Source organism: Pteropus alecto, unplaced genomic scaffold (assembly GCF_000325575.1).
Source record: "Pteropus alecto unplaced genomic scaffold, ASM32557v1 scaffold251, whole genome shotgun sequence".
In the NCBI taxonomy this organism is placed as follows: domain Eukaryota; kingdom Metazoa; phylum Chordata; class Mammalia; order Chiroptera; family Pteropodidae; genus Pteropus; species Pteropus alecto.
The window spans coordinates 786,550-798,824 of record NW_006431048.1 but is presented as its reverse complement, the minus strand read 5'-3'; the positions used below and the strand labels follow the sequence as shown (position 1 = coordinate 798,824).

At 45.6% G+C, this 12,275-nt stretch overlaps 1 protein-coding gene across 2 annotated transcripts in view; it reads left to right on the top strand.

Moving 5' to 3' along the window:
* GPR156 (G protein-coupled receptor 156) overlaps nucleotides 1-6,529 on the top strand; it is a 57,124-nt gene extending 50,595 nt beyond the window's left edge. For both annotated transcript variants that reach the window (XM_006905542.3, XM_006905541.3), the window contains exons 8-9: nucleotides 727-885; nucleotides 5,141-6,529. In XM_006905542.3, the coding sequence (XP_006905604.1) occupies nucleotides 727-885; nucleotides 5,141-6,466 (1,485 nt within the window). In that variant the 3' untranslated portion in view covers nucleotides 6,467-6,529. The remainder of the gene's footprint in view (nucleotides 1-726; nucleotides 886-5,140) is intronic.
* Nucleotides 6,530-12,275: the final 5,746 nt, after the last annotated feature.

Below are 12,275 nucleotides of genomic sequence, written 5' to 3'. Positions count from 1 at the left end.
GACTTGCACCATTAACAGTCTCTCTTCATTAGCTGTGTTGAGCTCATGCGGTGTGGCCCAGGGCCCCGGTTACAGCTGTGGCTCTGCTGTTAACTAGCTGCGTGGGCCTCGACAAGTTGTACTCCTGAGTCTTTCCTCATTTTTTAAGGGGAAAAAGATGGTCAGATCGCAAACCTAATGTTCTATCATCTTTATTGATTTTTGTTACCATTATATATCTGAGCCTTGATTATTGATTTGGGTTAGAAATTCCTCCAGCAAGGAACTGGGTTTTCAGTCGCAGTAAGCACACCATTACTCAACAAATGAGGATAATTAAGAACAGCTATGTATAACTAGAAACAGTTTCATTTGAAACATACAGTGGTTAGATTGTTTAACCCTGTTCTAGCTCCTAAACTCTGGTTTTAGAATGTGGTCCTAGAAATACACTCCAACTCTGGTTTTCTTTGACCAGTTCAGCAATGAGTAGGTCACACTAAGATTGTTGTTTCATCTACCTGTCATCTTCCTTTGGCATTTTTTAAAACTGTATAGCCTTAGCATTCTCTATACCTTTTGCCACTACTATCTATGAGCTTTTCAGAGTAAAGTACATGTTGAAGAGAGAGAGAAGTTTGTGCATTTGTGTATCACTGTCATTCCTTGGTATTTTTGAGAAAGAGTGAGAGAATGTGTTTCTGGGTGTGTAATTAAATAAATAACATGTGTTCTTTTATCTAACAGCTGAAGCAATGGAAGGCATTTGAAGAGGAAAACCAAACAATCAGATGCATGGCCAAATATTTCAGCACTCCCAGCAAAAGCTGCCATACTCAGTATGGTGAGGAACAGAATTGCCACACTAGAGGAGAGAGGAACTCCATGGAAAGGCTCCTCACAGAAGTAAGCCAGACCCCTGCCTAGTGGATTCTCTATAAAGAACTCTGGTCATGCACTGGTGGGCCCCAGATGTTGCACCGTTAACATTCTTTCTTCTCCTTCCCTTCCCCCACTTCCTAGCCATTCCTACTTCCCTTAGCCTCTGGCAAAACCTCAACATTTTCCCAGTGACTCCCACTGCTGCCCCTCACCCATTCATTCATTCACTGAATAGATGTGTGCCAGGCATTGAGCTAAATGCTAATGAATAAAACATAGTCCCTACCCTCATGGAGCTCACAGTCTAATGGAGTGAATAGATATTGATCAAGAGAATGATGAAGGAAAAAATCAGGGTGGTAAGACAGAATAATGGGTGGTGAGAGCAAGGGAACCTAATTTAGAGCTATCAGGAAAGACTCTCTGAGCTGAGAGCTAAAGGTCAAGTACAACTGGCTAGGCAAAGAATGCAAAGAAAAGCATTTCAAGCAGGTGAACAGCACTGCAAAGGCCCTGAGTTGTAGTGGATGCTAGGTTCTTCTGTATGATACATTCTTTCTTTACGCAGAGTGGTGTCCTCATTTACAAGATCTTAAGGGGCCCTATAGTCTTTTCCCGGTTCTACCTAGAGATCTCAATCATACCACCAATCCAGAGAGTCAAGAAGTATCTAAAGATGAGGAGGAGGGCTGAATAGGGCCTCTGAATATCACAGTAGCACCAAGAGGGTACCAGGCAGCCCTCAGCTGCTTCTTTCTTCTGTACTTGAGCCAGAGTTGGCACCTCTCCCAGAATTGGGCAGTGTGGTGTGGGCTTGAAGAAAGCACACGGAAAAGCTTGAGGGTGTGCTGCCTCAAAAAGGAGGCACGGGGCCCAGAAGAATTAGTCAGTATTTTCACACTAACTAAATTATATTCCATGTTCTTTTCAGTATAGAACATACCTGAGTAGGTGCTATTTGGGAAACTATATTTTTCTGTAATTGGGCTGGCACTCGGATATCAGTAGTCTTATGTGAGAGGATAGTGTGATGAGGACCTAAGAAACACAGCCAATGAAGGGATTAACCACCCACTCTTCATGCCCCTCTAGTCTCCCACACCATACGCTCAGTCCTGGACCTTTTTTACCCATCGGAGTAATACTTCTCCATTACATTACTATTTATGAAGCTTTCAGGACCTTGTTTCAAAGCCAGATTTCTCCCCACCTGGCAAGGGAGTAGTATTGCCTTTGATATTCTGTGAAGGCTTCAAAGAAGCATTTTTTTTCAGCTCAACAGAAGGCCAGAAATTTGGCGAGAACAGCCAGGATGGTTTTCATTCACAATCAGCTAATGTTGGAACAGCCAAGTGGCCTGACTCTTTAACCTTATGGTAATTTGTGACGTGCTTTTTGTACTTCTGCCATGCTCCCCTGTTTCCCACGCAGTGACTAAATCTGCTCTATCCCAAAAGATGCTTTGAGTTTGCAGAGGAAGGGTCCTAATGGGAAGCAGATGCATAGGCAGTAAAAAGCTGGCCTCTCCCTGAACACCCTACACCTGGAACATGTTTCCCAGAACAAGCCTGAGAACGGCAGCCATCCCAGGGCCCCATAGCAGGCCTAGAGAGGTTCCAGTATCTAAATCCCCAGCTCCGGCACTGCCTGGTGGTCATGCAGTATCTATCCTCCCTCAAAATGTGCACAGACCCTGACTCCAGCTTCTTGGTTGCAGTTCCCTCCTGTGCAGCCCCTCTGCCACCCTGGTATCTTCCTCTTACTTTCCCATGATCTGCATGGTCCATCTTCTCATTCTTGCCTCCTTTGGCCCTATAGCCAGGGGTCCCCAAAAGGCTCTTTGGGGAAGCATCCATCAGACTTCCCAGGCTGTGTTAAGGCCAGCAGATAGAACCTTCCCAAAGATTGAAGAACCTCCCTTCTACACTCTGCAGCAGAAGAAACCCATCTATTATTTTTCTTCCTTGAACCATAGAAGCAAGAAGGTGATTCCATTTCTTCTTATAACCTGCACCTTATAAAACACGCCTGTGCATGTTTGCTTCCCCGGATGTGCCAAAAGTAATAATTAATAAGCTCATTTAAATGCAGCTGCCATGGTAGGTCAGATTTTAGTCTCACAATGGCAGTGGCTCACACTATGCCTCTAATTAATTAGTATGCAGCCATAGTGAAAACAGAGTTCCACTTCTTTCTCTGAAAGGAGAGAAATTTACCGTTTAGGCTGATGTTTCTGAATCTGTCACCAGCCAACTTTAAATGTTTGGTCTGCTGAGAGAGGAGTAATCTTCTCAACTCAATGTTTATCCTATTTTTCTATACTCAAAGAAATTTGTGGATAAGGCACAAAAAGACAGCACTCAAGAGTTTACTCGCCGGGTAGTTGTCATCAGCTGGTGGCTTCCTCTTAACTCTGAGGCAGTAGAGGCATCCTGAAGCCAGCCTGACAATGTGCAAGGCAGGCTTCATGAGGAGGGGCTGCTGAGGAGGAAGAGGGTTGGGGCACCAGCCAGGTATCATGAAAACCCTGAATGAATGTCTCCCAGTTACTCATCCACTCTGCTCCTGGTGAGTCCTTGAGTCATCTACACTTCTCTGACAACACCCAGGCCTCACCACTCTGCGGGTGAGGAGAAGGGAGAACGGGCATGCATGTGCTCAGCTGTAAGTCCCTTCTACTTACTCACCAGTTACTCACTGGTCTGGGACTCCCTTCTGATGATAAAAGAAGTAGACTAAACCAGGATATAACTGGGAGTCTCAGTAATCAGAGAAATCACCTTCCTGCTTATAAGTAGGGAGCAATACATCTGCCTTGGAGCTGCCGCCAGAAAGCTACTGTTGGCCTAGTTTACTTAAGGTACTGCTTTCCGAAATGGTCACTGCTGGGCAACTCTCCCATGTCAACCTGAGAAGACACCACAGGTTTGGTGCCTAGGCGACTTGTATCAGGTATTCTAGAGAAGGGAACCATCCTTTTATTTCTAGGGCATGATAAATGGGTGTCCAAGTGCTCACCCTCCTCTTCTAAAGAGGATGGCAGCAAAGAGGCAGCATTTTAGTATTCAGGCAAGGAGTCCCTAGAACACAGCACTTGTGTTTTACTTTCCTCAAACCCTTGACCCCCGTTATCTGCCCCAGGACCATCATTTTCCCATGATGATCTCTTCCCTGTTCCACTGCCTTTGAGCATCAGGATTTCAGAAGGTCGACAGAAAGTCTGAGTTAGAGAATCAGCCGCCGAATCGCTGAAGGATGCTTGGGGCATACCCACCGCTGGTACTCTTCCTCCTACTTCATGCCCATAACCTCACAGCTGGAATGGGCACACCTCTGCAGCTCATACCTGCCATTCCTTCTGGGCACAGCCTGTTTATCAACTAACAGCCATGTGACAGATAGGCAGCTCAGTAGCAGAACTGCCCCCAGACTCATTCATCTTCTGGCTCCATTCTAGATCTGCTGAATCAAACTATCAGAGACTTAGGCCCAACAATCCTATTAATAAACAAACAAACAAACAAACAAATAAATAAAACAAACTTCTCCAATAATTTCAATGCCACGCTTCTTTAAGAGATGATTGATAACCGAGAGTGCCATGTGGTAGCTTTCGCCTCTCACCCCACAAGGTCTAACCAAGGGAGGTGGTGACACCAGCCTGAGATTCTCACTGGCCCCCTCCTGGCTCCAGTTTTATCTCTTTGGCCCAGGAAGTGCCACCCTTCTCTCCGTTTTTTCATTTTCTAGTCTGTTTAGCAAGAGGCAAAATACTTGTTTCCCCACTCGATCATCCCCTTGAGATGTGCCTCGAATTCATCTGTATTTTGCAAAAGTGTGATAAACCCAGAGTTGGGCCATCCCAGACATTATTCAGACTGGTGTCCTGCAGAGCAGCTTGCTCTTCTCAGTTCTGAGGAAAATTGAAAGGGTGTGCAGCAGCCAGCAAGCTGCTAAGCTGTGCCTCCTCCAACCTCCCGTCTCACAGACAATGCCACAGTGTGAGACTATAAGGTGGGGGATTAAGATCATACAACAATAAATCATAGTTGACCTTTACTGAGCACCACGTGTCAGTTATGTTGCTAAGCACTTTGTGTGCATCAACTTAACTTCACCTCATGGAGGTGCTTCCTTAGGGCCTAAGATCAGCACCTAATACACAGAGGAACTGGGATTTAAACCAAGGTCTTCTGGTACCACACTCTCTCCACCATGGGATACAGTGTGAAAATCTTCAGTGGTATCTTTTGTTGGTGGTTTTGCTTTTTTCTTACAGAAAAATGCTGTGATCGAAAGCCTACAGGAACAAGTAAACAATGCCAAAGAGAAGCTAGTGAGGCTGATGTCAGCTGAGTGCACCTATGACCCCCCAGAGTGGGCTGTGCCGCCTGCCTCTTCCTACAGCAAGGATGGCCAGGCTGCAGCCCCTGTGCACAGCCTGGCAGCTCAAAGACCTTTGGAATGTCTCTCTGACTCTCGGAATGATACCAGTGTGGCTCCCCAGGACTCCCAGAGTACCTCAGTGCCTTCCTCTAGTGCACAAAGCCTCAGGGGGCCTGGGAAGGACACTGGCTCCTCCCCAGGGCAGAAGGAGATATATGACTTGAAAGACTTTTCTGATCATTTAAATTCGGGCTGCAGCAAAAAGACACAGGATGCAGAAAGAAGTGACCAGGTACCTACGGCCCCCCACCAGAGTCTCATACCAGGTGAAGGAGGCTCTGCTCCCCAGAGACTGGGGCAGCTGGAGAACTCAAGAGAGCCTCAAAAGCAGATGTTAAGAGTCAATTCAATAATCAGAGAGAAGCTTCAGGAAGTCCTACGAGATCTGGGCCCAGGCCCTGAGGCTTCTCTCCCCTCTTCCCCACCTCGTCCCCAGCAGCCCTGGAAGAGCAGTGCTGCCCACAGCCCCCAGGAGATGCCCCTCTCCAAGGAGTTGGGCTTCAGCCCATACATGGTAAGGAGAAGGCGGGCAGCGCAGCGGGCTCGCTCACACTTTCTGGGCTCTGTACCCTCCTATGTGGAGCATCGGGCAAATAGGACTATTTCTGGGGCACAAAGTGGGCTAAATGTGCAAAACAGAGACAGCCTCGGCCTGGACTCCCAGACTGCTGATTCCAGGGTACTCTTTTCCAAAAAGGCTTCACTACTTTCAGATCCTGAAGGCAAGCCGGGCACCCTGGAGGATAGCAAACAACGCCAAACAGAGCCTCAAAGGGCCAGTGGCCATCATGCAGCCTTTCCTCACCAGCCTTCTGGTTCTGACCAGGCACACGGGCCCACTGGCCCACACCTATCCAGACCCTCGCCAGATCTGCCTGACCAGTGGCAGCTGCAGTCCTCAGGGTCCCCAGGGCGTCCCTCCCTTTCTTCTCCATGCAGTTTCCTTGACACTGAGTCCAGCAGCTCAGACGAGTTCTTCTGCCGCTGCCACCGGCCCTACTGTGAAATCTGCTTCCAGAGTTCCTCTGATTCCAGTGACAGTGGCTCTTCAGACACCAACCCCGAGCATGCTAGGGGGCTGGCTTCTTGGGAACAGCTGTGGGCCCGCTCAAAGCCTATTGTGAATTTCAAAGATGACTTGAAACCCACACTGGTGTGAAAAGCAGCAGAGCATATCTGGATATAGAGGTCAGTTCAGGACAAGCCTTACTAAGGCCTACAGGAGGAAAACCAGTTCCGGCCTTCAGGGAACATACCAGCATCCTGTATTTGACCAGCCCTTACTGTGTTTCAGCTATGCTCACTTGAGTACTGTGTCATCCTGAGCACTTCTTGATCCATAAAAGGAGGGTATTGTCTATCTTGTTACTACCTCACAGCATTCCTGTAAGAGACTCCAGTTGAGTGACCATAAAAGATACTCTTTGAATAAAAAGTGCTAAAAGAGCACGGAGGGTTTTCTGTCCGGGTTAGCGTGTGTTCTACAAAACACTTAATATACATCAAATAGATGGCTGGTGGACAGACAGATGGAGAGATGGAAGGAAAATTTCTACAGAACCAGAATTGTGGACTGTGACCCATCAAACTGGCCTTTTAGTGGCAGACCTGCTACAAAGATATGTTTCCTACATCCTTGAGTTTCTCGCTCTTGGCAGGGGGTAGTTTTGTTTCTGCTGAAGGTTGTAAACAGCAACACCCTTAGGTCCCAGCTTCTGGCCACACTCAGCTCAGAGCCACCTCTATAGCACTATTTGGTGTTCATGTCTTTCCATCATTATGGCACCTCACCATCATCCCTGAGACAGTCAGGTCTCCATATGGCCACAGGCTACTCAGATTTCTCTCCTGGGCTTGGATGGCATCTGAGGCCCAGACTGTCTTCCGGTTTTGTGGTCCAACTCTTTGACTCTGCCAGTAGTGTAGTTTTGGACTGGGCGGGAAACACACACACTGGAAATCTCTGTTGGGGTCAGGAAGGCCCTGTTGGTCAAAGTTGCTTTTGGTGCCATTGGAATTACATGACCACCAATGGATATGTGGTGGAACCTGGTGTCCTGGAAACAGAAAATGGGGAAATAGAATGGAGGAAATGGAAGAGAAAAAGGCAGGAAAGAAAACAGGTTTTGAACATTTATGTTGAGTCTGGCACTGTACTTGGCAGTATCAAATTTTAGTAATTCCTTATGATAGCCCCGTGAAGTAGACACTCTCGTTCCCACTTTTACAGATGGGGAATATGAAGAATATGGGGAATGCGAGGCTTCAAGAACTGAGGTGACTTCCCTAACATCACTCAGCTGGAAAGTGGCTGATGTAGGGCTTGCCCACAGTTCATGGACTCCAAGTTGATAGATTTTCCTGGGGACATATGTCTTCACTCCAACTTCTGGGAGTGGCAAACAGGGCTTGGGAGGCCAGACAATAAAGCAAAGGTAGGGTAGGAAAGCTGAGATGTGCCCATCCTGGAGTCCAGGATACCTGCCCCAGGATAACAAAACTGAATTCCTCGCCTTGGGAAGCAGCCCTCACTGCCTCAGAGGCCTACCTGCACCTCCCAATGGAGCCAGAGAGTTGGCAAAGGATGAGTGACAGGAACTCGTCTCCTTCCAGAGTCACAGGGAAAGCATAGCTGGGTCCATTTTGCTTGTTACTGAGCTGGTTGTTGTTTAGAAGTCATCCCCTACTCCCATTCCCTGTGCATGCATCTGTGTGTACCTGTTCGTGTGCAGGAATTTGGACCACATTAGATGTGCCTGGAGTGGGGAATTTGGCTCTAAATATCTCACAAAAGATTTATCACAAGCTCTTGGGGCTGTCAACACCTAGCAAATCTCCAGACACTGGACCGGGAGGCCCTCTTGGTAGCACAGTTTCTTCTATCATCTACTTTTGCATACCAATGTCATAATTTATTTTGCGTGTTGGTTTGTAATTTTTGCTTGTGCTGTTTGTTTGCTGTCCAAGTGATACGTTAATAAAGAGAAATGACTCCCAAAGCAAGTCTCTTCAGAAGTTGTGGTCTCGGGCTGGGGAATGGGAGCATGGAGAAGGCCGGACCACCCAAAGGAGTAGATATGGAGCAGCCATCAGCGTTGCTGCTGGGGTACCCTCGGTTCCAAGTATATCTTTTACCAAACTTCCATTTGTAATGGATTCTTCTGTGGACTCCTTGTGCAGCTCCCTTTCCCAGAAACACCTGCCCCAGTGGATAGAGGAAACTCTGAACACTTCCCACCATGGAGGGTCCTGTAGTTGAGCTTCACTTCCTTCAGCTTCTTTCCATCCAGTATGTCACCACTAGCAGCCTACTGTTCGTTGACATGGAATATGCAGGCTGTGGGGCCATCCTTCTAGTCCTCTCACTCTCTCTGCTCCTGTATCCCAGCCCTTCTACATCTCCATCCTTCTTCTATTTAGAATTTATTTCCCCTATTTGCATACCTTGTGAATTACTAATCCTTCCAGACTCAGGTGGAGTACGCAGTCTCTCTTCAGCCTTTTCTGAACACCCCCAAGTAAAGCTGACCTCACCCCAGTTAAATAAAAAAGGATGCTTGGGGACCTATGTTTCAAACTCAGTGATATAGAGGTTTCTATTATCCATTTTATCTAGAATGACTTTGTAACCCTTAATAGACTTGGTTGAAAACATGGAGACTATACCCCAGTTTTTCTATCGTTTGGTTCAAAAACTACATGCCAAACACCACAACCCCCTGTTCAGAAATTCTGTTTCCAATCTGCTATTTACTCTTGCACATCCCACCCCCATTCAATGCCAGCGCTTTCCCTAGATCTTTTACCCAAAAACAGCTAATCCAGTGATGAAATTCTTCAAAGAATGAGTGTGACGTGACTTTTGGCATGCTCTTGATAGTTATGCTCTTGAACAAAGGGCAATAACTTGTTTAAAGGAATCGTGGAAAAGTAAGCATTGCCTCTGCTGCTGTCATCCGGGCAATGCAGGTGGTCTCTGTTGGTCCTAAGATCTGGCATGCAGCCAGGCGTGACTCTGGCCCAAGCATATGTTGCCTTCTGGTTGAAATCTTGGAGTTGGAGGTGTCCATCCTGATTCCAAAGTTGCTATCTCCAGGCCTGGGCCCAAACTGTCTTTCCTAAAGGATCAACTTGGCCTTCCAGGAGCTCATAGAGGAGGGAAAAAACATCAGATGTAGGAGGAGTGCTTTCAAAGAAACATATTACTTCTAAAAAGAAGAGTCAACCCAAGTTCCACAAAATCTCTTGCGTCTGTACTTATTATATTTAAATGTGTTTCCTTGACAGATTTCAAGTTCCTAAAAGCTTCAAATGTGTCTCTGAATTTTTGTATTCTCTGGTGAAGCCATCAGAGAACTTTGCACAAAGGATAAGCCCAATAAATGTTTGATGGATGGATTTCTGGGCAGATAAGTGGATGAAACAAAGGAAGGCAAAGAACCTGTTCTGGGACTAGCAAAGCAGCAGAAAGGGAGGCGAGCCATCTGGTTTCACTGCCTTCCAGTAGGTTGAGAGCAAGAAACATCGCCCATAAGTAACTGAATTCTGAAAATGACAGTACTTTAAGTCTTTTAGGGAGAGATGGGGTAGAGTAATGGAGTTAATAGAAGATAAGCAATAAAGTTATTATAATAAAGGTTTTCCTTTAAAGATGCTTTCTTTACAGGTTTGTAACTAACAAACATAGTTAGCTGGAGGACAGTCTATTAATCTTAATCATCGTCACCTTCCTGAGTCTCCTTTCTCTTTGCCCCAAACAAAGCAGTTTCTTTATTTCCTCTGACTGATGCACTTTTCCCAGTAATACCATCTAGGCTTTGTCATGGGAAGTCTAATGCAGAGATGGCATTTATGGGGCAGAAAGCAGGAGAAAGGCTACTCTTTTTCCTCAGACTTTGCTTTTTTTCACCTCTAGTATCTACTTTAATCTCTCTCTCAAAATGTTCCTGATCTTAGCATACCTAGCCAAACTGCATTTGAATTAAGGAACATTGTGGGATGTTCAGTTCACTATTGAGGTTACAGAGAGACAGGAAATGCCAGTGTCACAAGGCAATATAACCTGATATGAGCTTGACAAGATCTGGGTCAGTGTCTCCCAACCCTTTTCACTCTTTGACTTACCTTTGGATGTTCAGATACACTAGCAAGACACATAGGCTCAGAGAATAAGTGCTTGGGAGAGGCCCTGGAAAGGTCTTTGGTCAACTAAGAGGACAGGAAAAAATAAGAGAAAGAGGGAAAATGTCTGAAGGATGGAGAGATACAAAAGAGATGTGGAGAAGGAAGGCAAAAAACAAAGCATCCTGCTTAGCTTTGTCAGCGGACAGATTGTGGCAGTCACTTCTCTTGTAAACGAATGTGCTGGCTCCAGTTCTGAGTTGAGAGAAAATGAGGCTTGCTTCTATGAAGAAAGGCAGAGCTACCCTGTCTTTAGTGTGTATATGACTGTTGGTTCATCTCTCAATTTTCCCCACTTGACTGTGAGCTTCTTGAGTCAACAACTTGTCATAATTATCTTGGTGTCCTAGCACTGTGCCTGGCACATGGTTGGTGTTCAGCAGATGTTTGCCAAAAGAAATAAAAGAAGAATGGCCTAGCCAGCACTGTGTTAGTAAGGCAACTCATAAGAGCCGAAATCACCTGAGAAGCAGGGCTTAGGTATCTCATTACTGACAGCAATGTTGTTGATACACCTGTTTAAATTCTTTGTGATAATACCTGAACTCTTTGTCAAAAGAAGACATTTTAAATGGGCTTTCTTCTCCATTAATTTTTGTACAATAATTTTCTTGCCCCACTGCAATGTCTGGGCTTAAAATCACCCACATGTCTGGGTGACTTTCAGCAAGTTGCATAACCTCTTTGTGGCTCAGCTTCCCCAACTGTAAACTGGGACAATAATATCTACCTCATAAGGTGGTTACGAGGGTTAAATGAGTTAATATTTGTAAAGTGGTTTGAACTGAACCTGGCACAGGGTAAACACCATGTGTTGTCTTAGAAAGTTGTTTGGGAAACACAAATTTATATTTAGAAATCTTCTTTATGTTTTCTTGCTTTATACCAAAATCTCCCTTCTTTGTCTTCTATTTATTCCTGAGGGAAGGGTCTTCTCAATTGATCTGGCAAAATGAGGATTAGTTCAGCCCACTTCTTGAACAGCAGAATTTTCTCCTCTACCCCTTCTAAGGTCAGGTTCACTTATCATGGGGAGCACAACCACCTGCAGGACTTGAATATTAAGAATGGCCTAGAAGGAAAGGTGCAATTGTAACATCAGGAAATCTGATTTTTTATGGTGGAGCCAAGAGACACAACTAATTTCCTTTGTAGAACCATTATATGCTTTGTAATAGGCAAAAATACATGGGACGACTACTATATGCCACTTAATACTGTCTCATTTAATACTTATAACAACCCTGCAAAGTGGTAGTGGTTTCAGTTTTACAGATGAGGAAACTGTAACAGGGAGAGGTTATGTAACTTGCCTGAGGTCATACAACTGGTTAGAGGCAGAACCAGCATTTGAACTGAAATCTGACTTGATTCCAAAGCCCTTTTTGGACTCCCTGATGCTGGTTCCAAAGCATGTGCTACAGGCATGTCACCAGAAGACAGAAGGAATTTCAACCCAGCAGGGCAGGGGCCCAGTCTGAGGTTTTCTTGGGACACCAAGGTTTCCTTAGGAAAAGCAAGCTAGTCTGGTTCTGTAAGCCTATTGTGAAACCCTCCACTGCTGAGTCATTGAACAGCTTCCTGAAGGCTGGAAGGGAGCTTTCTAAAGTTACCTGGTCACTCCCATCCCTTTCAGGAAGTTCAATACCAAATACATGTAATACTGAAAACAAGCAAGTTAAAAAGACCACAATTAGGCCCCCAAGCTGAAAGTTTTTTCTCAAGTAGCGTGCCCTTTAAATGGCACAAGAACGTGACACTATGCAAAGGTCCCAGAAGATTCCACT